Source organism: Xiphias gladius, chromosome 12 (assembly GCF_016859285.1).
Source record: "Xiphias gladius isolate SHS-SW01 ecotype Sanya breed wild chromosome 12, ASM1685928v1, whole genome shotgun sequence".
Lineage (NCBI taxonomy): Eukaryota > Metazoa > Chordata > Actinopteri > Istiophoriformes > Xiphiidae > Xiphias > Xiphias gladius.
This window is the reverse complement of record NC_053411.1, coordinates 3,904,436-3,929,656: the sequence shown is the minus strand read 5'-3', so window position 1 is coordinate 3,929,656 and position 25,221 is coordinate 3,904,436. Positions and strand designations below refer to the sequence as shown.

General features: G+C 41.0%; 1 protein-coding gene across 1 annotated transcript in view; it reads left to right on the top strand.

The window, feature by feature from the left end:
* The window catches only part of nrxn2b (neurexin 2b), a 556,614-nt gene that overhangs the window by 503,530 nt on the left and 27,863 nt on the right, over positions 1–25,221 (top strand). Inside the window, exons 18-19 of the mRNA XM_040140983.1 lie at positions 605–776; positions 16,211–16,300. Of these exons, the coding sequence (XP_039996917.1) occupies positions 605–776; positions 16,211–16,300 (262 nt within the window). The remainder of the gene's footprint in view (positions 1–604; positions 777–16,210; positions 16,301–25,221) is intronic.

The window sequence follows — 25,221 nt, the reverse complement described above, 5'->3', positions numbered from 1 at the left end:
TTCCATATATAGCCACGTTCTGCAAGGCCGTACGAAGGCACAGTGCTACATGCAAATCGGTGCTTTGAGCGAAATGCTAACATCAGCATTCTAACATGCTCACAATAACAATGCTTAGTTGCATGTGTAACCATCACTAACATTTGCTAATTAGTGCTAAACACAAAGTACAGCTGAGGTAAAGAACAGAGTATTTGTTGACGATTCATCCTGCAAGGACCCTGAATGGCTGCACAAAATTCATCCAAAAGTTGCAGAGTCATTGGACCCATGAATCAATAAATTGGTATCAAACCTCATTGAGGTGTTGTGCATCCTTTTGAAGCAGGATGATAGAGCAATGTATTAGTGTGGGACTGATTTTAAGTGTTAACCAGTGAGCTGTTAGTGATGGATATAAAGGCAGTGTGATTTGATTGGATGGGCAGAAAGCAAAAAAATTGTGATAACTCAGTTGGACTTTTTAGGTACACCCACTTCCAGGAGGTAGCAGTTTTCCAGGACATTCAAGTTTCATGGGATTTTTGAAATGGTAAAAAAAAAGACTTTTTCTGTATGTAGGTTCAGTCTCCTCCATAATGTTATTTTTGTCCTCTGTCTATAGGAACGGGGAAAGATCGGCGTGATCTTCAACGTGGGAACAGACGACATAACCATCGAGGAGAGCGCGGTGATGGTGAGCGACGGCAAATACCATGTGGTGCGATTCACACGCAGTGGTGGCAATGCCACACTACAGGTGGACAACCAGCCTGTCATCGAACGTTTCCCCTCAGGTAGGAACCGGGGTCCGGATCTGGGGACTGGAAGAGGGAGGGAGCTATCAGTCTTTGTTTAGAACCTTAACAGTTTTCATTCTCAGATAAACGGGTAACACATTGGAGAGAGAAAAACAGAGCTTTGGCAAAGAAATATTATATATTAATTCAACTTCCCATATGCATCTAAAAGGGATTTTTAGAGACCATTCTGTAAGGGCTCTTGTTTATTTATCATGACATTCATATTTAGAGCGTACCTGCATTATTCTTGGTGATTAAGTCCAGTTCCGGTCTAAAAGGCAGGAAGAGCCAAACAGCCTTCCTCAGGCAAGCAATCTCCTATCTAAGAGCATCCAGCTCTCTGCAGTTAGTCTACCACTGTAGCTCCTGGCACTGTGAAAGCCAGTGTTGAATTGGCGCCAGTACAATGTGAATATGCAAGTCAGGTATGACAGGTAAGCATGGGTTTTGGGCAGGATAGAGACAGAGGACACTTCACGCTGGGAAAGTATGTGGAGGTGTTTATAAGTCTTGCCTTGCCTCCAAGATAAACACAGCATCATTACACATACAGACTTTAAATCAGTCCAAACTCCCGATGAGTCACTGCTGGGAGTGTGCTAATTCGCCCGATTGTTGTTTAACCATAATCATGGAATTCTATTTCAGCCTGAATTATGAGGCTATTTTTTGGTCACACAGAAGCACTCACTTGATTTCTCTCTCCATTGTGTTTCCCCTTTGTTCATGGTTGTTCAAAGGAGGACATTTTGTGTTCCCATTATGAGTTTGCATTCGGTAAACACAAGGCTAAGCCAGTCTCTACTGCCTGCCAGTGTTAGGTATTAATGATCTAATGGAAAACTAATAACCTGAATACTAAGATAGGAGTTTTTCAAAGGCTTGAGGTTCTGGTTCATTGATATATCTGCAAGCGATTCTGGCCACCGGTGTTTTTATTCTTCACTGATGCTTGTAAATCTCCATCTCCACTAAAGTAAATTCTTTCCATCTCCACACTGTTTATGTATCGTCATTGTTTCAAACAGCAGGGAGAGAGCTGCTAACGTGGCCTTAATAATTTACTTCAGTTGACATATAGAGCAGTGGGACTGTGACATTCTCTTTCACAACACTGATTCCATATTTTGAGGCTGTGTTTGGGCATTGAGAGAAGTGTATTTTTTTGCTCATCCATCAGCAAAGCAAGGCCGAATTGAAGGGCATGCATCACCGCCAGAGGAGGAAGCGCCCTGTGACAGTTCACTCTTTTCAGTTGTTATTATAATGGAAATGCAGCCCTTTTCCCTACAGCACAAGCTCCAAAGACGAGCCTTTAACTAACAACAGTGTAACCCCTTAGAAGATAACATCACAGCAGGCTGTTAACATTGGCAAGTGAGTGTCATCATCCAAGTCTATGTTTTGTTGCATCAAGAAACATTAATGCACAGCCCATATTGTATTCTTTTTAGTCATCTTCCCTTCCGCCCTCCTTGCTACTGTTGTTGTCATCGTCAAATATTTCTTTCCTTTTCCTCTGCTGATCAAGAATTGAAGTGTTATTTTGTTGTTGTTTGTTAGTTTACTTGATGGGTTTTGTATTTGTCTGCAGGGGGCCGGAGCCCGTCTGAAGTTTAAGGAGAATAAGGGGACTAAGGGAAGGAAATGGATATAAAAGTGGGGGGCTAGTTGGTTGGTTTGTATATTGCTTTGATTCATTTATGTGAGCTAGATACGCTCAAACTATTTTTGGATGCCCGCTTTGATTGCTGCGGCACCCGCTTTGAAGGTTCCAGTCTTCATCGTCTGGTTGGGCGGCATCCTGGGGAAGCAGAGATGTTACACATTAGGAAAGCAAAACCTCGGATGAGACTAAGGCACCAAAGGGCGGAGGAATACATAGGGGAGAGAGTGAGTGAGGAATTGGGGGGGTGGCAACTTCCTAACTGAGACAGAAGGTTTGTAAAGAGACAGAGTGATGTTATATTTTGTAGAAAAAGGGGGAGCTCCCTTGTTGAAACAAGTTCCTGTAACCCAGATTGGAGACTCAGACATCTTCTGATTTTCTAAACAGATCAAAACAATCTATACGCACAATCTGGGAAGGTATTACGACCTACTTCATTTTCTCCATGCTTATATTATGCAATATCACTACCATTTTGTCGCAGTGGAACACTGAAAAAATCTTAAAATGTCCATGTAGCCAGATAGAGAAAAAAATAAGAACAAGTTGTTGTGAAAGATACTTCCAATTGGGCATTCTGTTAGTTGTTACAGGTACCAAATGTGTCTGGTTCTTCTAACAAAACAAGGAAGTGCAGTTTCTTGTGAAATCTCCTTCCCCAAAAGGACTGTTGTGACCCACATCAGGCAGTCTAGTTGGGATTTTATCGTAGTTTTGAACCGTGTCTAATGCTTTATACACACAGTGCTACATGTGGGATTTATCTTCATGTAGACCATGGCCTAAGAAATGTACATTCCCAGAGGAGAAGGACAATGATGGTAGAGATAGTGGAAAGAACGTAAATGTGTCGTCGCACAAAAAAAGATTGTGAGGGGTTATCCTTGTGTATCTTTTTCTGACACAAACACACACACACAAACACACATATTTCTGCACTCTATAATTAGGGCCTGAGTCCAAAAGACTTGTCAGATTCAGATGTGTTTGAATTGCTTTCTGCACAAAGCCTCCAATAAGGCCCAGGCTTGTTAGCAGCAGGCTTATAAACCGAAGGCCATAGCAAGGTGATGATTTGGAGAGACAAGATGTTGACAGCAAACATGGCCGTCACGGGTCAGGAACATTCAACCGCAAAGCATCACGTCTCCTGATGTCCCACAAAGTGATGTTTGTAAACCTAAGGGACTGTGTGTCAGGGGGTGTTTTGGTCCGTGTCTGATTCTATGTGTGATAGTGCACACATCTGTCTACGTGCATGACATAGCGCAGCGTGTGTGTGTCATGTTTTTTTTTTGTGTTTCTGTGTGTGTGCATATATGCATTTGATGGACAGAGAGCAGACAAAAAGTGTCAGAGGAGCGCCCAGCCAGCTAATCCAGTGTGTCAGGTGTCCCCAGTGGATCCTGCAGCAACAGTTATTGGCCCACCCCACCTCCCAGATTCCCAAAATGGCAGACTGGCTCAATAACAACATCCCCGTGTCACACTGAGCACCTCAACCTGGCCACAGATAAACAGGCAGATGTTAGCAGCAGTGCCATACAGACTATAATTGTACCATTTCACACCCGATTCCCTTTACTTACTGGTGATCTGCTGTGACAAAGGTAGCAGACCTGATGTGGCTGGTTGTTTAGTGGACAATAGTTTATTTTCTATTTTATACCATTGCCCTGAAGAGTATTCATTTCTGATTTGCTGAAAGGTATGCATTATTTTCAAATAAACACACTGCTAGTATATAGCATCCTCAACAGTGTTCTAAATTTTGGATTGAAAGCTGTAAGGCTTCTGGTTTGATGTCCGGAGGATTACTTCAAAAGAATGGGTATTTATAAAGACTGAAGTGGCCTAAATTGGGATAATCCCCGCTGACCCATACAATTAGCTGGTAATTGCATGTCAAATCAATAGATTTTAGAAAATGTTCCCTTCTGACCATCTTGGATTGGCTTCACATAATATTTAAATAATGTCATTGTACCCAGTAACTAGTGCGTAAAAGTTTCGGCTTTTATCTCCTTTAGTTTCTGATTTATGGAGGCTTTAAAAAAAGGATTGTGGCCCTAATAAACAAGTGTCACTTTAGGTCATACTCGCATATGACCAAAAGTGTTGGATAGGCAAAATTCGTGTATCATCGGAGGATACATTTAAGTTTGCCGTAAAACAAGGTGTGTTTGATACCTTAATAAATATAGTCTGGTTCAAGGTACCAACTTCATATTTTGTGCATTTACTAATTAAAACATGCTTTTTCCAGTGGTATGATTGTTTCTATTTCGCCTTTTGCATATTGCCCATGTATGACAATACATGGGCAGTGTGAAATCTCTTTTTGTTTTCATTTTTAATGCCTCACAAATCAGAAATTCTGATTCCTTTCAGACATGCAACTAGTTGCTTACAAACTACTATAACATGAGTATTATATTTAAGAATTTAAAAGATCTGATCTGATGCAGTGTGAATAGATATTGGGCTCCAAAGCACGAAATACTTTTTTCAATACAATTTTCAGCAATCCATAACTTTCCAAATATAAAACTGTAGGCCAAACATTTTAGAATTTGAATACATCTAATAGTGTAGATTAATCCCTGAAAATGTAATGCATGTAGCATGAATAGTTCTAAGTAATGACTTATGAAACTTTTTAAAAGCCTCCATATCTCAGAAACTAAAGAAACCGAAGATTTTGCACACTAGTTGTTGGTTACAACGATATTATTTACATAAAGTATGAAGTGAATCCAAGATGGTCCGTTGGGTGGCCTCTGTTGATTTGACATGGAATGACTCTATTGAAAATTAACTCAGAAACAGAGAAGAAAACTGCCCTCTGCTTGGCATCAGGGGTTGTTAGCATCTGTGTCCTATATTATTTCACAATAACCTCCCTGAAGATTAATTAAAGCAAGACTATGTAACTTTCAAGACAAGAAACAACACACACAAAATAACACAATAACACTTCCCTTATAAATGAAAAGTTAAATTCATAAGAAATAAAATGCACCCTGGCTGACCTTAATACACCAAGGACTTTTGCTGCTACAGCCTTACTTGATCTGGTGTGGCCAGTAGCATATGGTGGCTAAGGTTAGCTAATGTTAGCTAATTCTAAATAGATATTTTGCCACGTAGTTGACGTTACAGAGCCACTGTGCTAACTTTTGACTCTTGTTTAATTCTGCTACTTTAACACTACATTTCAGCATTTTCCATGAACCTATGATTGCCATTTTTGGTCACATTAGCCGCTGTTCTGCCCAAACTAATACGCTAAATACGATAGATTCACTTTACTATGTAACTTTTGCTAAACAGTGGTTAAAAGTGATAATTGCGGGATAATGCTAGATGCTAAAATCTACTATAGCAGCAGCATAAGTAGGGAGAGTCACCAAGTCAGTGAACTGAATGAGTAACGTCCATTATACAACATTATGTAGCCTACATTAGCCACAAGTTACTGGTCATACCATACCAAATAAGACTGTATTAACAAAACCCTACAGAGTACTGAACTGAATAATGGTGCGTGTTATTGCTAATGAATTCAACTATTCATTTGTAAAAAAGGAAGATTGTGTAATTTCTTCTTATAGAATTTACATAGCCTTGACATAATGATTTGATTAAAGTATCTATAAATGCTAATTCACAAGATTATTTTTCTTTTGACATCTGTGGCTCTCTGCATTCATTGCTGTTATAATTTCCCCAGAATTTACTTGCTATGATGCAGTGGAGACGGTGTTGTTACATTTTTTACCTTTGATTTTCTGTTGAGTGCATATCCATAAAGAGTTAATGGGTCGATATTTTGTTATTCTGTATTCATCCACAATCAATTTCCCGCAGCATCAATTCAAAATTATCGGTATTTCTATTTTAATAAGCCCGTATTAGTCAAAACCTGTGATTATCATTGTAAGATTTGCCTCCATGTTATTGTTCTCGGGGCTGTTCCCTCCCACCTCTCTAGCTGTCAAACTGATCATGGTGCTCAGAAACTCAGAGGGGGAGGTCAGATTTAGTGAGCGGGGGCATGTTACTGTATTAATCCCATTCTTACAAGGAGGAAGCTGCCCTTCCAGCAGCTACTGCTTCCAAAAAATCTGAGTAGGATAAAGACAGAGCTTCAAGGGCGAAAATGTTCTAGTGGTGAAGAGAGGTGTGTGTGGCTTTGAGTGTGTGTTAATATGACCATGTGAGGTGTGTTTGGTTGAATATACTTAAGTCTTAGTGTGTATCTTTATATATGTTGTTGGGCTATTTATGTACAGATGTATACATAACTGTCCACTTTTAATGGCCTGTATGTATATGCATTTACATTTGTTCTGCTTTGTCTCACAACCCCCCTCCATCTTATTATCATCTTGTCTCTCTTTGCAAATTGCCTCCCATTAACCCTTTTTGTGATTAAAGTAATTCACCACAGTAAATTAAGACAGTAAGAAGGGGGCTTGAGGAAAAAATCCATCCATTTCCTGTGGGTTTATACCACACTTGACATTTGTACTTCATTGCGGTGCCCCCTGAGCTTTGGACAATCATTTTGCATTTTACAACTGTAGTTATATTGTCAAAATTGCAGCGTATTGGCTGTGATTACCATATTTTGCTGCCTCATAACTCTGTTATTATGACCAATGAGAGTGGATCTGAGCATTCTTTCCTCCACGCTTTCTGTTTGTTCCTCACTTTCCAGTATTTAGAGACAGTAAATCTAGTATAAAACTGTGACATTGCTTTAGTTTCAGACAGGGCTGCAGTTGAGCAAAATTAGGAAGAGGAAGTGGTGGTGGGGGGGTGGTAGGCATAGATGAAGCATTTATGGTAAGGGGAGATCGAGTAGACGAAAAGCAATAGTACTCTGTTGCAAGTAGAGTGCTGAAAAACGGATTGAAGGAGAAGAAGAAGAAAAGTGAGAGAGAGAGAGAAGGAGAAGTTGGGTGGAAAAAAGAGAGACTAGACCCAGTATGCTTGCTGGGAGCTAACTGCTGTCACTGCTGTGATGGATGATGCTTTGCATGTTACTGAAAAATAAGCACTTCACAAATTGGATTGCATCACAGCAGGGAAGATTACATATAGTCTGTAAAGTATGATACAGCACGTGCACACTGCTCACATGCGAGGGCGTGCACACACACACAGGCATATTCTAACATTGTACACAAGCCAAGATTAATATCATAACAAACACACAAATTACTTGCCACTTGAAATGCACTCAGACACGACAATGTTCATTTTGAGTAGACCCACACACCACTTAATACAGATCATAAATCACAGACAGCAAAAGAAAGAGGAAAGACAGACAAAGTAAAAAGAGAGAGCTATTGTCATTCCTTGTTTTCATACTGTAAGGCATTTAGAAGATCCATTCAGCGTGAAGGCTGACCATTAGAGAGAGAATAAAGGGAAGTAGAGAGATGTGGATTCACAGCGTAGACCGAGGACAGCTCCAACTCCTCTGACTGAGCTGCTAAGATGTTCTTACTCCTCGGATAAATGGTCTAAGAAAAGGGGCCACAAAGGTCTTAGCTGCACTCTTTCCTTCCTCCTACCCCTTTTTATCATTGCCTTTATGTCTCCACTGTTTCTAGACATCCATCTTTGTCTTTACAAACCTCCACACTCAGAGAAAAAGAAAGCCAACCATGAATAAGCAAGAAAGATAAAGAGACAATGTGAGGAGGGGAAATTGAGACAGCCCAGAAGATCTGCTTTCCTCTTCCCTTTGGCAAAAACAATAGGAAAGCACTCAGTTGAGCCAGTTCAAATGCTAAAAGTATGGGAGAGCAATAGGATTAGGACAGGAGAGGGGTACAGTCTGCACAAGACAACACAGTCAGACAAATGGCTTGAGGCTTATGAACTTGAGCTGAGCGTGGACTAGATTTCACTTCACTAGCTCGGGCCTCCAAACAAGGACTGTCAAAGCAGCCCTGTGTGACGCTGATGGTCTACCCAGCAGGCCTCGTGTCCATCTTTACTATCATGGAGGAACACCGCTATGTACTATACGCTAGGCTCATTTGTGTGTTAGCATGTAGTGCTTTCTGTCATCAGTGGCGCCTCAGGTAATTACAGTTTGCCCTGTAGCAGCAGCAGCACCATCGATTAATATTATTACAACATGTAGAAGTCCACATGTGTTTAATTAAGTGTGGTAATGAAGTTCAGTTTTGGGGTACTTGTACTTAATTTGAGTATTTCCATTTTAGGAGCATGGAGTGTTCAAACTTACTTTTTAATTTCTGCTCCACTACATTTAAGATAAAAAATAATAAACTTTTTTACTCCACTACATTTATACTTTGCAGGTTGAGATTTTTACAAACAAGGCACATGATCATCATATTATATGTGTTATTAACTACCATTAGTAAATAAAGTAGTTAAAATTAGCTGAACTATATCACAATATAGGCAGTAACCAGTTTATTCGGTACGCCTAGCTAAAACTACTGCAAAATATATGAATCACCTCTCAGTATAAAGCAGAATAGTTCAACAGCACTACAAGTTACAGCCTGAAGAATTACTATTGAGTTGAACTAGGGCTGGGGCTAGGGTTGCAAGCCATTATTATTTTCATTATCGATTAATCTGCCAGTTATTTTTTTTTTATGATAATAATTTTCCTCTGAAATGAAAATAGCCAAATATGTCGAGTAGAATTTCTCAGGGCCCAAGGATTCACTGTTTTGTCCAACACCCAAAGATATCCAGGTTACAATCATTAAAAAAAACAACAAATTCAAATATATTAGCTTTAAAAAACAATAAATCAGTTGTCAAAATAGTTGCAGAATATTCTTCTGTGGACTAATAGATTAATCAGATAATCGTATCAAATTTGTACAGAATATTAGAACCTTTCATGAAGGTGGGATTATTGAACGTCTGTTGTGTTAGACTGCTTTCATTTTAGCTAGGTGTACGTAATAATCTGATAACTGATTGTAAAGTGGCCATTCTGCATGATGACTACTTCAATAGTTCTGCTTTTGACACTGAGCTACAACATATTACTTATCTTTATACTTCTGTATTAGGTTAATTTTTGAATGCAGGCCTTACTGCTGAATATTAAAGAGGAGCGTTACCGTTTCAGTTGTACCAACTATACCCTGAAGTAGCTGAGTGATTCTCTTTAAAAGTGTATAGGCTAAATTAAAACACAAACTGTAAACATGCTCTTTAATTCTTGTAGTTCTTAGTGTAGTCTGAGTTTTTAAAGTCACACCCCTGTGTAATAACAACCCTAACTGCTAGTACTCTTAGGCCATTGATATGATATGATTGAAGTCAGCCAGCTTAGTCACTTGTCACTGACGACAGCGCCACCTAATTCTGGTGGTTCTTATTGGGCCTATGGTGCTCTGTGACTCCTTCTGATTGGATCTTGCACAGTTGGAAGGTATCTCCAATAATTGGCCTGTGGCTCTGGGATGATGGCGAGAGAGAGAACAGAGAAATAGCGACGAAAGTAACGGTGAGGAGAGAGAGAAAAAGAGGGAGACACAGCCAAGTAGTGCAGAGCAGGAGTGGGAAAAGATTGCTTTGGGTAATTAGGGAAGTGACAACTTTGATTTCCACATGAGTTGGGGGGGGGTCTCTGGCTCACTCCGGCAGCCACCCTCGCACAAATCCACCTTGGCCGAGATGAAAGGTGGCGAGGATCCTGTCGAAGTGGGAAGAGAGAGAAGAAATGAAACTGAGCTGTTGGACTGATAAATGCTGCACAGATGAAAGATCAGTTAGAAAGATGAGCAGTTAAAACAGTGAGATATCATCGGTTTCAAACACACGCCAACACGAGCAGTGGGCGATGTATTTACGTTGAACAAAGGAGTGCGGTGGGTAGGTAAATCCCTTCCTTTTCCTGCGCCCTTCAAATGGAAAAAACAACTTGTCTGCAGTCTTTGGATTGAAAAAAAATAATACTCTGCAAAAACCACCATTTCTCGTCCCTTTTTGAGCAGATTAAGGTCTGGCTACCTTAAAACAAGTGAACAGATCTGGTTGTGCAGTAAGGGAAAATGACTGAAATACGTGTATCAGAAACAGGTTGAAAGATCTACAGTGTTTTCCCACACACGTTTTATCAGTAGCACAGAGTTACAGTACATGGGGCAGTGGGTTCTTCTCCCCATCTGCTTTCAGAAACACCCAGTGGATATGAGAGCAATCCATCTAAAGTTACCTAATGAAAAACAGAATAAGGCTAGCTTGACAGAGAGAGGTTTCTGTGAGATGGAGGGCAGCGGGATGGCTGGTGGCCAATCGTCTCCAATGTAATCTCCATTCTTGTGGATGGATTTCCGATGTGGGTGTCCTGTACAAGGGCATCTGGCTGCCTGCAGAGCTACATGATATACAGTGGGCTCCTTGGAGAGTCTGGACACACACTCACATATAGTCACACATATGCACTGATACGGAAGGAAACAGAGAGCAAGAGAGAACAGTGTGTGATTCATATGCTGGATTGTCAGCACACTAGAGTCCAACCCTACCAAGCAGACATAGAAACAGACACTCTACACTCCCAGCACGCTGCACAGGTCTCTCGCCCGTCCTCCCCCTTGCTTTGTGTCTCCCAGAGGTGCCAGTCATTCAGCGTGTCCTTGCCCTGCCCCTAGCACAGCAGCTGTGATACCTGCCCTGGACGGGGTCCATCATGGCTGTTAATCCAGCCAATGCTCTCGGTGCCAAACATGGGGCGGGAGAGAAAAAGAAAGACAGGTTTCTGGCTTACAGAGCGGAGTTTTTCAGTGTGGCTGCTCTGAGCTTCGGGGGGTCCAAAGCTGCAGATTTGTTGACTAGGAAAACATACATGACTAGTGTAGGTAAGTGTGGACCAGCCTTTGATGTTTACATGAACACAATCTGTTGGGCTGTAGCTCATACTGTGCCTTATATCTTATCATAGATAAGCTATTTATTTATTTGCAATATAATTAGAATACACAAGCTTTTTCTCCATATGTCCACCAGTTATGCAGTATGGCTTGTGAATAAGAATCACAGCTGTAATAGATCATTAAAACAGTACCCATAATGTCTCCTTATGCCATGTGAACAACTGAGCCTTTCACTCTTCACTTTCTGAAAAGTGAAGAGTTATTTATTAAAGGCTTGGGCTTTTGTTTTAACCAAATACGTGGCTTGTGACTGCTGTAAAATTAAGTATGTAACACATAAACCAACATCATAAGGGATAATGCCTGTGTTATCTTATTATCCCATAGAAAATGGATTGGGGGCAATGGTCCAAAAGCAGGAGATGCTGAGACATCCTGAATTGTTTTTTATTAATATGGATCAAGTTCCAAAAACCCTGTATCCTACATTTCCAATAATGCAATCAAATGCGTCTCTGGTAAGCACCCATGACTTTCAAAACTCCAGACCCCAGTTGTGTAATACAGGCTTTGCCTTATAGATTTTTTTGTCTGAGGCCCCATAAAGCGATGGCCCTGATGACTGCACTGAGACATCATCAGGGTTATTCTCTCAGTCTTGACAAAGCTCCTCCAGAGCCACGGAAGAAATGATACAACTGTTTTCACAGGCTGCGCAATTCTCCACATGATTTTTAAACTGATTTTGACGTGAAAACAGTGGAGTGCACTTTTAAGGGAATATTATTCCTCATGTAAACTGGCAGTAGCCACTGGTGTCCATAAGTCATGGCAGGCTATTAAAGAGAAATATATGCTGCAACAGCTAAGAGCCACTGTTTGATTTACTAGTTTATTTTTCTCTCTTTTGTATATCAGATTTCCTTTAGCACCAGGTCCGATAGCATTGTTTTGGGCTTATTTCCTATCAAGCAAAGGGAATAGTCTTGGGAGCGGAGAGAGTGTGATGATGACGTTGAGGGAGAGGAGAAGGGCCCAGCTGTTTAATCTATCCCCCCGTTCTCACGGGTTCACTCAGAATGACTTACTTGTGGAACTGTCTGAGTGCAAACAGATGCAAACTAACAAGCAGGACATAGAGGATGATAAGCGTAAACTTCATTGTGGTATTTTTTTTCTGTATCTCGACATACGTTTTTGCTCAACTGAAACTTGCAATCACATTATGTTCTCCATGGTCTCCATCACTTCCCCAGTTTTCTTTACTTTGTCTGTCTTTTTGTTTTGAGCAGATATACAAAACCAAAATCTGTTGATTTTCAATCATTTTTTGTTTTTGATGAGGATGTTGTCACCCAGCCTTGTTTGCCATGGAAAGAGTACACACACATTTGTATACTGTACACACACACTTCGCTCATAGCATTTATTACTTTCCCCACTAAGCACTTAGTAAGACTGTGTATGTGTGACGTAATGGATGGCAATGCCTGCGTTACAATGTAGTGCATTAGACTCTCCACTAAACTCACTGTGTTACCAGGCAATGAAGAAGGATGGGGGGATAAAATGGAGTAATTGTAAACAAAACAAAAGGAGATAATTAAGGAAACGAGAGAGAAAAAGTAGGAGGAAGGAAAGAAGAATAAAGAATTGACAACAAAGAACAGAAACAAATTGTGGTTGAATGGGAAAGGAAGGAAAAAAGAAGCTAAAGGGAAATAGACCAAATAAAAGCGAAAATTGTGGAAGAAGACATTGTAGATGGATGAAAGAAGGAGTAAAGGCTAAAGAAGAAATAAGGGAAAATGGACTTTGGTGGTAGTCTAAGAAAAAGGACAGAATGAAGCATGGATGAATTATTGTTTGAGAACAAGGGAAGGACAAGTAGAGAAGAAGAGTGGTTAGAGGGAAAGAAGCAGGCGAGAAGGAATGAATAAGTGAGTATGACAAGGAAAGGGGATTAAGGAAAGAGTGATAGAAGCAAGAAAGTTAGGAAAGATTCAATAGAGGAGGCACCAAGGAAAAGGTGGGTGAACCCATTTGAGTAGTTTCTTGACTGCAGTTTCTAACATCTTCCACTAGAGGGAGAAAGACATCTCTCCAGTTGATACTCATTATCAACCGTTATTTGGATGATAAAATGGATCCTTCATTGGATTAAGTTTCTGGAAGTGGCTGCCTCCGTGTGATTCAGACAAGAAAGTTAGAAGACGCAAAGCATTGATTCATCTAACTGAGGACCACTGCCTTTCCCTTTTGTAATTGTTTTGATCGCCTTTTCTCAACAACCCCAGCACCACACCCTTCTCATTTTTTTTCCATCTTTCCCTCTCCTCCTCGTGCTACCTGTCTCTCCTTCTCTAATTCATCGATTGCTGCAGACTGCCCGTCCCATGTCTAAAATGGGCTTATGTGTGTGTGTGTGTGTGTGTGTGCGCTGCACTGTAATTGCTGCTCTGCCTTTCCAGACGGCAGAGTAGTACCTAGTTAATCTTTAGTGCAATGTGAACACATGCATGTAATTAGTCGCATTTAAATCCTGCGATACAGTTTTCTCTAAATTTAGAACAGTCTGTTGCCATTATGGATAAGAAAACAGCAATATGTTGCTAAAAGGATATCGGTCATCACAGGTAAACCAAAGTTAACATGTGTTTCTGCTGCCGACGTGGGTCTCAAAACACTAAAAACTACAGGAAATTAAAAAAAAAAAAAATTGATCTGCTTCATTTCCTGTCACTTTCTGAGTCAGTTCTTGCCCAGATGAACAGAGAGCTCCAGGTGCAGCATATGACGGACACTTAGTCATATGTTGGAACTATGTACTTCTACATGTTCAACCTGCTTGCCCTCTGCACGTTTCTCCATCCATCTGCCGTCTATCGTTCATTCCTGCCGCCCTCATTCTCTCTGCTCTTCTTTCTCAGTTCAGTTCTCCTCATCTTTTTCACTGTGGCCCTCTTACCCATGCACAAACTGTATATGTTCATATACAGTTGTTTGTGCACACATGCACACACAGACACACACACACACACACACACCTCCTCGGACTGTGTGCGCCATTATTGCGCAGGCAGGCGTGGGTAGAGAGACCCCTGGGGAGTGGACGTAGGTACTGCAGAAAGGAGAGGTGGTCTATTTTAGATCACTGCAGCAGCACAGAGCAGTGGGGAGGGGGGGCAAAATCCAAGTACACTAGTTAGGATGCAGGATTTACTTCACAGCTCTCTTGTTTGCTGTTTAGACTTTTGTCCCAAACCCCCCCTCAGTGTCTGACTTGTCTCTCTGCAGATAATTCCTGCAGCATTTGTCAAGCCCGGTGGCTCTTCAACGTTTCCTCTCACAAAACCACTAAACGGACTCAATGTCGGGCTGAGACCTTTGAGATAAAGTTCACTGGTGATTTAGGGTGAAATCGGCCCTACCGTACAATACGGAGATGTCACTTGTGTACTTGGCTCACTTTGGCTCAGGTATAACCAGGCCAGGAGAAAAAAGCAGGAACTTGGACTCGTACACTGACAGATTTTTTGGAACGCTATGGTGCTTGGGGTAGTAGGGGGTAATTAAGGACACTTGTTGGCATATGATGACATAGGCTTTTTGACGTGAACAGAGCTAGACCTGAATTTTATCACCTTGTATGAAGCAAGTGTCACGTTGTTGATTCAGTTTCTTATTCATTGACGTTGTAAATTATAGAATTTCCCATAAATTATAGTGATAATAGTGTGTTCTCCATTTTCTGGTAACCCATCCTCCCTCCTCAAAGACTCCTGGGGATTCCCTGACCCCATTTTTTTTTTTTTTTTTTTTTAGAATCACTGTACCAGCATAGCTCTCTGATTTTTAGCCTATAATTTGCAAAGATTGCCGTTTGAAATAGACAATAAGTCCTAATTAAGCCTCTGACATTGCCACCACATTAGACTTCATCAATCCCCCAGCCTGGCCACCATCAGCCCTCATCTCCCCTAATTCCAGCTTCGTCTCTATTTACAGTGTTGGAGATGTGCGCAGCACGACCCAGAGGTTGATTGAAGTGAAGTGAGGGATAATAAGTTTGCACAGTGGCGGTGGAACTTCTTTGACACGCTGATGAAGTGATGCTAATTGCCAAGTGCCACTGAGAAGTTCTCCATTAATGCTTAAGGAAAAAAATACCTCAGAAAAACAGAGTGCTGACAGTTTCACTCAATCCTTTTCACTTTAGGTGAATTGGAAAAGTCGGATTCAAAGTGATGTGATGCTCCATGGGCAGAAAGTTATCCTGTTGTTGGATTTGGTAGGTGGTGATTTGCTAATCACTGACTCTTTGTGTGCAATGGGAACTAAAATATGTCTTCTTTGAAACAACCATGAAATGTGTTTTAGTACTGTGTGATTAACCCATGCTCATGTGAAATAATGCATTATTGCTTACACTGATGTGTCTTTTTCTGCTTTATGCATTCACAGTGTAGTAATTCTGTTGTTCAATGATTGCTGGTTCTGTGTGTGATTCTAGCCTAATTTACTTCATTACTGCTAATTTCTTTCTAAGGTCTATTCACTTTGCGGATAGCTATCCACTTCTACAAATGTAATCATACTATATCTAAATAATGCATAAATCTGTTTAACTTGTTACTACATTTAAAAATCATTTAAACTCAAGGTAACTAGAATGCTGTTAACTTGTCTAACCAAACAAACCAGCCCAAAAACACATCCTCAAGTTCTTCCTGTCCTAACTAAAGCTGATTTTAAAGTACATAACTTGCTAAACATTTGCCATGTTGCCCTTCTAACCTCTAACTTTTCAACTTCCAGATTTTTTTGTAACCTCTCTTAATTTGTCTTCTCCAAATTTCTTAAAGGGAACTTTGATAATGAGCGCCTGGCTATTGCTAGACAAAGAATCCCATACCGACTTGGTCGGGTAGTTGACGAGTGGCTACTCGACAAAGGTAATAAAATCCCTTTAACTCCACTAATGGTCTAACCGCCTAACCTACCGTTAACCACCACTCTGGAGGAGGTGCAGTTCCACGCAAGAAGGGTGAATGTGATTTGGCTCTTTAACAGAACTGTAGGTCCCCTATAATCCACCAAAGATTTAACATGCTTAGTAACGATTGGCTGATACATCGTAGCTCATTCATTCAAATTATTCTCAATTGGCGTCTGAAAACCTGGGATTCAGGCATTGTTGAAAATTTTTTTTCTATCCCATATTTTCTATACCCTTACAAACTAGCTCGCTAGTTAAAGCTGTTCATTGTGCTGTAATTGGCATTCAAAGAAAATAATTACAGCATATGTATAGTGCTCAGTAATAACACAGTTCTCTAGCATTGGTGTGTAGATATCAAGGGGACCATATCCAAAGCACCTTAAACTGGGGCTGCATCTCTTCAGAGAATTAACCCCCAAATAACCCGACATAACCCCCTAATAACCTGACCACATGTAAATAGCCTATTGATTCCATTTGCTTCTTTCCTGTGTCGTTTGTTGGCTGAATGTGAACTTGCATTGACTATATTTAATTATTCATGCAAACAAAACAAAAAAACATGACTTTATTAGTGGATTTTTAAGAAAAAAGAATCCCCCATGAAAGTCACTAAAAGTTAAAGGGACTGTTGAAGTGTTTGTACAGTAATTAGTCTGCATTCTTTGTAGCGTGTGGGCACCATGTTCCACCCGACATCATGCATAACTAGTGCCATAAGTGTCGAATGTGGTCCCATCAAAGTGATGATTCTTTAACCCTTTGAGTGCCAAATGTCCCAACCCCTTTGTCTTTGTTATGTGCCATGTGTTTGTGCTGCTGAAGGTGGTTGATTCTTTAAAAAAAAAAGACAGAGGTATAAAATGAATCACAAAATAAAACAGCTAAACGGAGCTGAATCTTAAAATAGTTTCTGCATTGTAGCAAAGGCATTGCAGGCACTTATTTCTCATGCACTGTGCATATTGTGAAGTCTGGTAGTTTAAGATCAAGAAAGATGGTAATGAGCACATACACTACCATTTAGCAGGGATGAGAATCTACAAATGAATGGTTCTATGTAGATTATCAGAATGTCGAAAGCTCTGAGACCTTACAGTAAGGTTTGCATTATCTTTTTTAATTGACATTAGAGATGTATTGAAATTATCATGAATTAAGAGTTTAAACATTAGCCAATTGGCTCACGGGCTCCCCAGAATCAGTATTGTGAACAAATACTGAACGGATTCAGAGGATTCTGAAGAAAAAAATTGTCTCAGAGAACAAAATGAAGTATTCATGCGAAAGACAAACAAGATACACGAAGCACTTGCATATTTATTTCATGGAAACAAAACAATCCTTGCATTCATCTGCAGCTCCTATGAAGTGACTTCTCTGCTCTCCTCCGGTGCGTCAGGGAGTGCACTTCTGCTCAGGGTGGTTAGGACACAAATCAGAATCAAAAAGGCTAGGGAGATGAAAGTTGAATGAAAAACTGGATCAATAAAAAATGACTTACCCACTTATGAAATGATTTGTGCATGCTATGAAACTCTAAAGAGAATGAGCTTGAAACTGAATGCATTATTCTCTTTCTTCTATAGTTTGAAATGAGTCTGCATCCAATCATTTAGATTAGAGCACTGGGAGAAAGTAGGGAGAGGAAATAAACAAATAATCTCCATCAAACCTCAAGTGAGGGCTTTAATCAGGACGCATTTTCAGAAAAATGCAGAAGGTCGCTTATTTGTTAATTTGATTGGATTCCTTTAAAAAAAAAAAAAAGGGTATACACACATCACGGACTGAAGAGGCAAAGTGGTTTTGGAAAAACAAAGGTAATAATAGTCTAGATAATGAGGGGGATTAGCGGACATTTCCACGCTCAAAGGGTTAAAGCTGTTTGTTGCTTTGATAAGGAAGCAGCTAGATTGTAAAGCTAAGAACCTTCTAAGCAGAATCTAACCACCTAACAGCAAATCAAACTCCGCTCACACTAACCACTGAGGGCTTCTCTCATTACTCCCCACTTTCCACCGCTAGTCATAAATTGAAACAATTTGGTAAATCTTCCAGCTTTGCCAAGCTGGTGACAAATTCAGAGAGTCCTCAGTTATAACCTTGTTATAAATGATGTTTAACGTTTGAATGCAATTGGACCTGTATGTCAGCATTTGGAAGAACTTGGACAGGTTGCGGTGATCGCTCGGGACAAAAACTAAATAAAAAGCTAACTAAGTTCTAACTACTGTTAAAAGGAAGAAAAAAAATCCAAGTGGCAACTTCTACTCCTTGTTTCCACTTCCATGTCATGCAAAACTCAGAGGGTTAAAACACAACAAATAAATGAACACCAAATTCAAAAATGATGCACCTGCTCTGGATCATTTAAGAAAAATGTATTTGAAGAAAGGTCCCTTTAACATTTATTGTTTTCACCACTTCGGTGTCTGAGTTGTGTGTGTTTGCTATTCTGGGTGAAGGGTGTGTGCACATTTGAATTGGAGTTACAGACTGTCATGTGTGGTAAAAAGCCTGGATCATTCCTCTTGGAAAAGATGTTTACTAACGGTCCCAGCTGTGTTACAAATATGGGGTTTTGGTCTCTAATCTTTGGTGATTTTTTTACATCAGTGCCTCAAAGGGTTTTAACATGCTTCAGAGCTCTTGACCAGAGAGCACAACACAATCAGCCCCACGGGTCTCCCTTCCAAGTAAATTGTAATGTTTCATCAATTCTGCAAAATTCAACAAGCGTGGAAAACCTCCACATCTTTCAGATCTCATCTGCCCTATAACAGTGCCATCAATCTTAAGACTCACAAACTATTATGCTCATGCATGGACAGAAGCAAAATAAGAACACTAATCGCTCACAATCACTCTCACAAATGAGTATTTTAGTCACACTAGGATATAATGACAGTGATTGGAGCCAGCAGTGTCCTAAAAGAGAGCTGCACTGTGTCACTGCATCTCATTCCGAAGACCTTATCCCATCTCTCCTACTGTGTGTGAGGCAGATCAGAGTGAGCATCTCTGGCCGACTCTGTGCCTGCTGACTAAATCCAAAATGGCAGCCATTACAGGGACCCAATGGAGGGGAAAAATCAGACTCCCAAAAGTTTTCAACAGCTCTATCTGACCCAAAAGTTACTCAGATGCATCTCCTTTTCTTTGCATCGTTCTCTCTCCTCGTGATGGATCTGTCATCCCAGGTTTTCACCGAAAACTTGGCAAGCATTGGCCTTCGTTGTTTCTTTTTCTTTAGAAACAACGAAGGCCACTAATGTGTCTCAGCTTCCAACTCACCAGGGAGCTCCACTAGAAAATAAAGATTACAATAAACCAGCAGGAATCAAATTCCCGTAGTTGTTCCCGTTAGCAGATGAGCAAGGAAGCAAATAAAGTTCCCCAAAGAATTGGAGCTTTACCTCATCTTCTGGCGAGAAGTGTGTCCCTCTGGAGCTCCCCAACAGCATGACAATCAAGCTCCGGGTTGAGCTACATGAGTGCAGGGAGGAGGAGGAGGAGGAGGAGGAGGAGGAGGAATACTAGGACACCAGGCCTCTGTGGCCTAAAAAGCAAGTTGAAGAACCAGGTTTAATGTTCAGTGTTTAATGGCCTGGTGTAAGCTCCCCCATTCCCTAATCGAAAGCAATCAAGTCCTCCCACTTGGTGTGAGGCCAGAGCCCAAATCAACATCTCCAGGCCAGGCAGTGGTCCAGATCTGCTCTCCATGATCCCAGTTTCAGTTCAGAAATTCTCTCACATCAGGCCGCAGTCAACAGAGAGCAAATCTGTCTGAGTCTGTTTTTCAGTTGCCCCCATGATGAGCTTTGTATCCTGCTGAGTTACTATCTTGTTTTCACATTCGATCTCTCTGCGCTATTAGGGCCATATTTGAGGGAAGCAGGGGGAAACGGTATGAATGTTAACATGCTTGCTCGTGAGTAGAAAAGTGGCTGCATGAAAGCAGCTCTGTTGCTGAAAAGAAGGGACACTTTGCTGTTATTTCATGGTCCCCTACCATGAAATGGCCTAAAAAAAAGCACAGTCACAGCTGGAGTGAATAAAAAGAGAGAAGATTTTCCCAAGCTAACCACCGTGCTCGCTCTCTGCATCTCTCCTGCAAGAGTATCACTTGTTTAAGATCTACAAACAGATATAGGATCACAGATAAAGCCAAATCTGATTAAATCCAATCTACTGTCTCCTGAGTCCTGCAGATTCGCCGCCACAATCTCGGCGCCCTCAACTGCCTTCAAGGACCTCAGGGCTCCACGCAGCCTCACAAAGCTTTCCGGCTAACTTCATGCTGCATTTGGGCCCTCATCTCCATCGTCAAACACAATTAATTCATAGTGTTCTACTCAAACCAGCCCAACTTCTGAGGAGTAAAAAAGCAAAACGCTCTTAATTACCAAAGAGAGCCTTGTGCCAAGGAGATAACTTGGGAACACTTCATAATTGACTTTGTCAGCATCCCACCCCACCCCCATTGTGCTCCAGTCTTCTTTGGCTTTCTTTCTCCTTAGTCTTTTTTTCTTTAGAGAAAAAAAAATGGAAATAGGGGGTGTTCTTGTTTGTTGATACAGATGCTAGAAATTCAGCAGGTGAATGAAGGATTTGTGAACACAAACTCATAAAGACTGTGCGTGGAAACGATCCTACTTTCTGTGCTGCACATCACAAAGCAGCGTATTGACAGAGGTGAATTCTTGGCCATCCCTCCCACCCTGTAACTCAGCTAAAAGAAAACATTTCAGACAGAAGCTCCTTGCAACCATATGGCATCCCTCCTCTCTGTGAGATAACAGGAGTAGAAGGAGGATGAGGGAGGCGTAATGACGACGGCGGTGGGAAAAAGATACGGCTCTCTCCAGCTGCAGTCCTTTTCATATCCCCTCCAACGAGGATGGGTACACTTAGACACCCCCCCCAATCTCTCTCTGCCTTCATACAACAATCACCCCCTCCAGGTTAGCTCACAGCCAGGGGAGGGGCTACGCCTGGCAAGAGCGCAGTATCGAGCTGCCGTTCCCGCCCCTGCTTTCCACCTACAGTCGGAGTAACCCATGGCAGACAGACAGCCATTATTTCACAGCCTCCAACAAGCAATCTGTGCATTAGCAAGCCGAGCGTGGCTCAAGCACAGCCCACTCCCCGGCTTGGCTCGATTCAGCTAGTAATTACCGACTACAGCTCATCTGAGACGAGCCATTTCTCTCCCTGTTTAGAAAAAAAGACCAGGAGGGTGGCGCATCGATGCAAAGCTGCAACTGGAAACTTGCTATTACTCCTGTTACAGCTTTTATGACAGTTTACTTTTGGTTGAAGAAGTAAAATGAATAGGAATCTGCTCTCTATTTGAACCCGACATCAGACACAAGTGATGCAATAAGTACCCAACTGATAAAAGCTTTTAAATTCACGGTCTGGTCTGTCATTAGTAAAATCCTCAAGCACACAGGATGTGATGACTTTTACATTTACTGCAACAGATGGAATAAAGAGAGACTGAACAGACAATGAAAAGAGGACCACCTACGGAAACTTAAACTTTTTTTTAAAGAAAAAGACATTTCCACAAAACCAGACAGAACCAAAAATGGAATGCCTCTGGGTTGTTACATCTTTGATCATATTTTCTTAGTTTTGGCCATCATTCCAATCTGATATGTTCACATTGGACTCACCCGAGTAATTGCCAAGATCTGGGAGCAAGGTGACATCACTACAAAGTCTGATGGATTAAGGATCACAATCAGTGACATAATCAGACAGGTTGTAAACAATCCAAAAGTCTAGCCATATTATCTAAACCACTTTATTTGCATGTAAAAAAGTAAGTGAGCATGCCTGAATTGGAGGTCATAATCTCGTATCATGGTGAAGAGACACTCGGTCCTCTTCACCATTACACAGGAAAACTGCGTGTTCGGCTACAGTTTACGATGGACTTGGGATCATTCACCTTTTTTATCACTTCCAAATACTGCACTTTTGGATACACCTGGGGTTTGTTTGACCTCTGGTGTTTCCCGCCCTATCAGACATGAGTGAGTTCTTTAGTGAATTCAGAGCATTCCCAGCATTCTCAGCTATGAACTTTGTGATTACAATGTTATCATTACTGTTAGAAGACACAGAATTATCCCTTAACACCACCCCTTACAAAGTACCCAACTTTTTCTGTAACACAATAAGTATAATTTACATTAGGGGTTCACCATTTATCGGTCTGACGGATTATTGGATCTGATATTCCGCATTTTTAAGGTTATCAGAACCTTTTTTTTTTTTTTTTAAATTGGATCAACAATAGAGTAGATTAGTTTAAACATGTGCTCTGATGCAGCCACCTCTCTCTGCGTAGTCACCACTCTGTAGTCTTGAGCAATGTCCCACCCATAGCATTATCGAATTGGTTACATGTCCAGAGAAATAGCCTATCAGTCCTGAAGGCTACGGGCACAGAGAAACACGTTTGCGTAATAAAAGTATTAAATTTATTAAAAGTAATAAATTAAAGAACATGTTTATGCTACCAGGCGTATATGCATTGGTATTTTTCCCACTCAGTTGGCAGTTTATTAGGTACACCTAGCTAAAACTAATGCAGCGTAATACAACAGTCCTGCAATAAATCCTCCTTCATGAAGTTATAATGTTCAGTTTTTATTAAATTTGTTTTACAGAGTCGTTGAATCAACTGTATGATCATTTTGGAGGATGTAGTGTGTGGTGCTGCCTAGCTGTATCGCATTTAAGTATTACAGAGGTGTTTCTGTTAAATAACAGAAACAGGATAAATATCCTGCCTTCATTGGTATAAGTGGGGTGGACAAAATAATAGAAACACCCGGACAACTCGGCAAGTGTCCATAGACTTAGTGTAGCAGTAGATTAGACACCAAGATTTGCAAATGCATATCTGTTCCTAATATCCGTTCTCAGGCTCACCCCTGAAAAAAACCATATCGGCTGACCCCTAATTTACGTTCTGTGCTTTTTACTTTTCTTTACAATAAGTCTATATTCACACCAGTATTTTTGACAGCACGTCTAGCTGAGCATGTTATTGTAGTATTCTTCCCACCCCTGTGTAAATGTATGCCCACTTCCTCTATATGAGCATCTTTCCTGGTCAAACAATGGGGATGCAGTGAGACATACAGCAGGAAGCTATGGCCTCAGCCTAAGACAGGTACATGTCATAAAACCATGTCATTACCACAAGGTGAACCATGTGATTAGCTGACTGCACTTGAAATTGAGGGTGGGAAGCTGGAGGCATTTCACCAGGGGTTCAGTATCATCTACATGGGAAATTCTTCAGTGCACTTTCCCGTGCCTATTTCTGCTTTCTTTTACTATTCGTCTCACTACCTCACCTCTTTTCCTTCTACTTCTTTCTTACCATTCTACTCGTGTGTATTACTGAATGTCTCTCTTCCTCAGTCACTGTCTTTAACTGTGTCATTCCTCTTGTAGTTTTTATCAAGCCAGTCATCCACTCCCTGTGTTCCTCCCTCCATGCCCTCACTCCGTCTCTTTGACATTCTATCCTCATGCAGGCCCGCTCTTTCATTGTCCTCCTTGTCTGTCATCCTCCCTCGCTCCTGTCATTTCTCATGTCCCTACTCTCTCAGTCCCTGTCCAACCTCTTCCATCGTCTTTCTCTCTCTCGCAAGTTTTGAATAGATAATTCAGGAGCTGCCCTATGGTCAGTAGCAAAAAAAGAAAATTACATGTTAGGTATCGTTAATAGTGATGATTTGCTTGAAACGTTGTTGTTATACTGAAGTTAAAGTCAGTTACAATGACTTTACATTCTATTTAAGCAGCAAAGAGCATGCAGCTCCTAACCAGGATACTATGTTTTTCCAGGTTGTAGGACTGGAGCAAAGATTTACCAAGCTGCAGAACCTCTGAAGCGCGACTTCTAGTCATGAAAACCTTTGAAATGGGCAGAAAAAGACATACAATCCTTACCAATCTCTACTTAACCTTTGGATTAACATGACTAAGTAATATACTGTATGTTTGACTGCTCAGTCCTCCTCAGGCCTCTCCTCCACTCTTTATGTTGCTTCGCTCTCAGTTTTCCAGCATGTTTCTATGCATTTCCCGTCATTATCCAGGGCTTTTTTTATCCAGGGCTATTTTTTTTTCCGCTTTTGTTGTGACAAATTTGAGGGGCACTGTGCGCTTCTTTGTACAATTCATTTCCCCCTATGGATTTTATAAGAACATGCGATATGGATTTAAAAGTAATCGGGACTGAAAGACTTAGTAGAGGGTGTACAGAACTGAAAAAAGAAAAGAAGTAACCTTTCACAGAGTTCTTCCTGAGGATGGATTGATGCATAGATAGACTGAAATGGATTGCCATGGAATTTGGTAGAGACATTCATGTTTTCCTCAGGAAGAACTGTAATAACTTTGATTATCCCGTACCTTTTCTTCTAGCGCCATCATCAGGTGAACACTGTAATTTTGGTTTAGTACCAATTCCCATCAGCTTCAGTTACACTTTGTGCTTAATGCATTAACATTTGTCTTGGGTGATCCGATCACGAGTGGACAGCTCTAAGTACGTAAGTTCACACCTGGCCTTAGAATGCGTTTCCACATGCGTCACGAGTGACCACTTGGGGTCAGAGCTCACCTCCCCACTCTATATGCAAATAAACACATACATCAATTCCGCTTCCCAAGACCAGATGCGTTGTTTTCAACCAGTGGGAGGCAGCGATGCACTTGCCGTCCCTAGTTTGCTGGAAATTAAAAGAAGAAGAAGAAATCAAAACAATACAATACAGACTGGTTCTATTCCTTGGTGTATTCCAGACAAACCAAATCACCCAAGATGTTTGACGAACT